Below are 3,097 nucleotides of genomic sequence, written 5' to 3'. Positions count from 1 at the left end.
ACATTTATTGCCTTGAAAATTGAATATGTGAGAAATATTCTATTGGCTAGTTAAAACTAATGTCATCCATTCACAATTCATCTTGGTTGATGAGATTTTAAATTTGAGCCCTATAAACCGAAAAGAAAGGAGTACAACTCTGCTGCGGTTTTAGTTTTCTAATAAAAAAATATCATGCTTTCAAACTGAAATTGTCATCCTTATCCTTCCCATCCTCACGACAACCAAATTTGCATCAAACTGCTCACGTCATTGCTCCTAACGAACGGCCATTCATTGATTATAATTACTTTCCGTTTGCAGGTTAATTTAGGGAGATCTATTGGGCATCACAGCCAGTGAAACCAAGGAGTAGGAGTATCCCAATGCAACTGCACTGCCCAGCAGGTCAGTCGTGCACGCATAATGAATCCGCATCCACAGGATACAAACAAGAGGAACATCGGCCCCATCCCAAGATTCCGTTCACATGCGTTCACACCCGTTCACACAGGCCTATTTTAACATTAATTTAGCAGTAGTACTACTACTGTCCGATAGCTATATGTGGCGACAGACCGTGACGGCGTGACGCGACGAACCAATCACACCGGATAAGTAATTATTACTCGTACGTAATGCTCTGTACCTAGCCAGCGACGCATCAGTTCGGACGGACTCGAGTGTTCAGACTGGCCTCCATCGCTTGGGACAGTGACGCCCTCCGATGAACCGAACAACCCATCATGCCTGGGTTTCTTCTTGCGACGACGTCCTCCGCTCCTGCACCACCCTGGCGAAGAGGCTGCCATCGTAGACGCCCCTGGCGGCGTCCTTGCGGAGGAGCCCGTCCTTGTCCTTGCCGATGCTGTACAGCATCTTCCACTCCGCCGACGCGCCCGCCCTGCACACATCACCATCATCGTTTTGCTCGCCGGTGATCACCGGTCTGACATATGGTAGATACTAGTAACTGTAAACGTCGTACGTAGATCGCACGCACGCACGTACCATCCTGCGTAGTCGCTGGGCTGCCGGTTCGCGGTGATCAGCTCGTCCACCTCGGCGGACGTCAGGGCGTCGGGCACCGTCTTGGCGTGCTTGGCGAACGCCGCCTCGAACTTGTCCGGGACGAACCTGCAATGCTTAACTGAGCATTACTACCGGATTACCGTGCGCAAGTTGAAGCAGATGAAGCAGTTGGCGTGTGATTTACCTTCCTTGGGAGTCATATGCGCCTGAATCGCTTCCATGGATACCCTTGTGGATGTTCTCGATGTAGATAGAATAGCGCGCCGTCTCATTTTCCTGCGGGGATTTCATAGCCCTTTAACTTGCTTGCACTTTGTGGGGAAAACAGTTTCCTTGCAAACTAAAGTTCGAAGCTGAGTTGTGGAACATCATAGTTATCACAGAGTACAGTACTAGCACTAGCTAGTCATACCCACGACTTAACAAAGAAAAGTAATGTCCACATCTGAGGGTTGTGCTGTCAAGATCTGAAACCAGGCATCCTTCCAACTTTTAAGTACTACATTTCATGATTTTTGACGGGAGTACATTTCATGATTTTGACAGACACCCACGTCTTGTCAGACCCGGGACTATTTGGGCGTACCATATCAAGAATTGAATTTTAATCAAGACTTGGAGAAAGCACAGTAAAAGGTGCTAAATGTTCCACATAGCAAAACTTTGTGGCTCAGGTAGCTAGGCTAACATACCCACCCTGAATAATCAGCTCAAAACCGCAGACAAAATGACGCGTTCTAATCTAGCGTTGCCTTCTCAGGGAGGCAAGGGAATTCTGTCTGCAGTCACACGCTAACAGTAAACCAGGAACCTTAAACTTAAGAGAGAAGAAAACTCCCGACATACAAAGGCACAAGCGATTTTTCTGTCGAAAGGTTACCGGTCTGGTCTGGGGGCCAAGGACGCCATTGATGAAGGTAGCGCTCAAGGTGGAGGCGGCGTATCCGAATCCGAGGGCCCGAAACGCTGATAAGCAAGGAGGGCAATTGTACGTGAGACAGAATCAGCCAACATCAACCGGAGAACGGCTTGGAGAAATCTCTCTGAAAGACTGCTGAAACAGAACGCAGGGAACAAAAAGGAAAGCGAATGGGGAAAAAAAATCCGCTCGCCTGCGTATGTCTCGGAGAAGGTGACGACGCCGTCCTTGTCGCCGTCGAAGAACGCCGCGTGCTTCTGCAGCGCCGTCATGCCGCAGGCGACCGAATCGTTGCCGTGCGCCGACGCCTGGCTCCCTGTCCGGCCGGAATCAAGAAGGGGAAGAACGACGGATGTAAGCAAACCGCGCAAGCCGCGACGAAACCAGAGCCAGGCTTAATTTTAACCTTGGAGCATGGGGAACAGGAGCAGCAGGGAGAAGGCCGCCGTCGCCGCCGCCGGCGAGGACGATGCCCGTCGCGGTCGCGCGTCCATCTCAAGGGATTTCTTCCGCCTCGCTCGCTTTTGACTGTTGTCCCCTCTCTTCTCTGTGCCTTTGCCGCGGCTCGCGTGGTGTGCGCCGTCCGTATATAGGGTCGCGGTTTTGAGCGCTCTGAGTGGTTGGGCAGTTTTGGAGCCGCACGCTTCCTCAAGAGGAGACGCGCACTCTTCACATACGTGTTCTAGGCTCGTACCGTGACTCCTGCCCGGAAAACATTTTTCAGAAATTATTCTGACATGTCTAGGAATTTTTTAAAGAAATATATATTAATAATACGAAAATATCAATTCTTCGTAACTACAAGATATTACAAAGATATGCAGGATACACACATCTAAAAGAGAAAATAAAAAGAAATTAAAAAAAGTCCTGTCGTAGCGATCGACTCTTCTCAATAGCAACACACGACATCACGTAACATGACACCTGAAAGACATAAAAGGTCTCGACAAGGAATGCCTTCAAAAACAAAATAATGCATAAGCATCGTCGTTGCGAGATCCAAGATCTTAATTTTCATCCTGAAGAAAGTCTGCACTTCCAAAACAATTACTTTAGCAAGGCAATCGCCACGCACAACCAATAAAGGTCAAATCTTAGATTTTCACCCTCAAAGTCATGACTTGGCATCCGAGTACCACCAAAAATGAAATCTGTTAGTGTTGT

The 3,097-nt window shown here is 48.6% G+C and overlaps 1 protein-coding gene across 1 annotated transcript; it reads right to left on the bottom strand.

The window, feature by feature from the left end:
- Window positions 1–425: 425 nt before the first annotated feature.
- LOC123403146 (probable peroxygenase 5) lies at window positions 426–2,538 on the bottom strand. The gene is made up of 6 exons (XM_045097112.1): window positions 2,337–2,538; window positions 2,124–2,246; window positions 1,892–1,977; window positions 1,196–1,287; window positions 991–1,116; window positions 426–883 (listed from the first exon to the last, which is right to left on the bottom strand). The coding sequence occupies exons 1-6, from the start codon at window positions 2,422–2,424 to the stop codon at window positions 724–726; spliced, it is 675 nt and encodes a 224-aa protein (XP_044953047.1). The 5' UTR covers window positions 2,425–2,538; the 3' UTR covers window positions 426–723.
- Between the last annotated feature and the right edge of the window lie 559 nt (window positions 2,539–3,097).

This window comes from Hordeum vulgare, chromosome 6H, assembly GCF_904849725.1.
Source record: "Hordeum vulgare subsp. vulgare chromosome 6H, MorexV3_pseudomolecules_assembly, whole genome shotgun sequence".
Classification (NCBI taxonomy): domain Eukaryota; kingdom Viridiplantae; phylum Streptophyta; class Magnoliopsida; order Poales; family Poaceae; genus Hordeum; species Hordeum vulgare.
The sequence above is the reverse complement of the archived record's forward strand: the minus strand, read 5'-3'. Positions and strand labels throughout refer to the sequence as shown.

Coding starts and splice junctions, on each gene's coding strand:
- LOC123403146 (XM_045097112.1), bottom strand. CDS start 2,424: ATGGACGCGCGACCGCGACGGGCATCGTCCTCGCCGGCGGCGGCGACG. Junction 1,288..1,891: donor TTGGCCCCCAGACCAGACCG/GTAACCTTTCGA, acceptor AAATCCCCGCAG/GAAAATGAGACGGCGCGCTA. Junction 884..990: donor CCCAGCGACTACGCAGGATG/GTACGTGCGTGC, acceptor TGATGTGTGCAG/GGCGGGCGCGTCGGCGGAGT.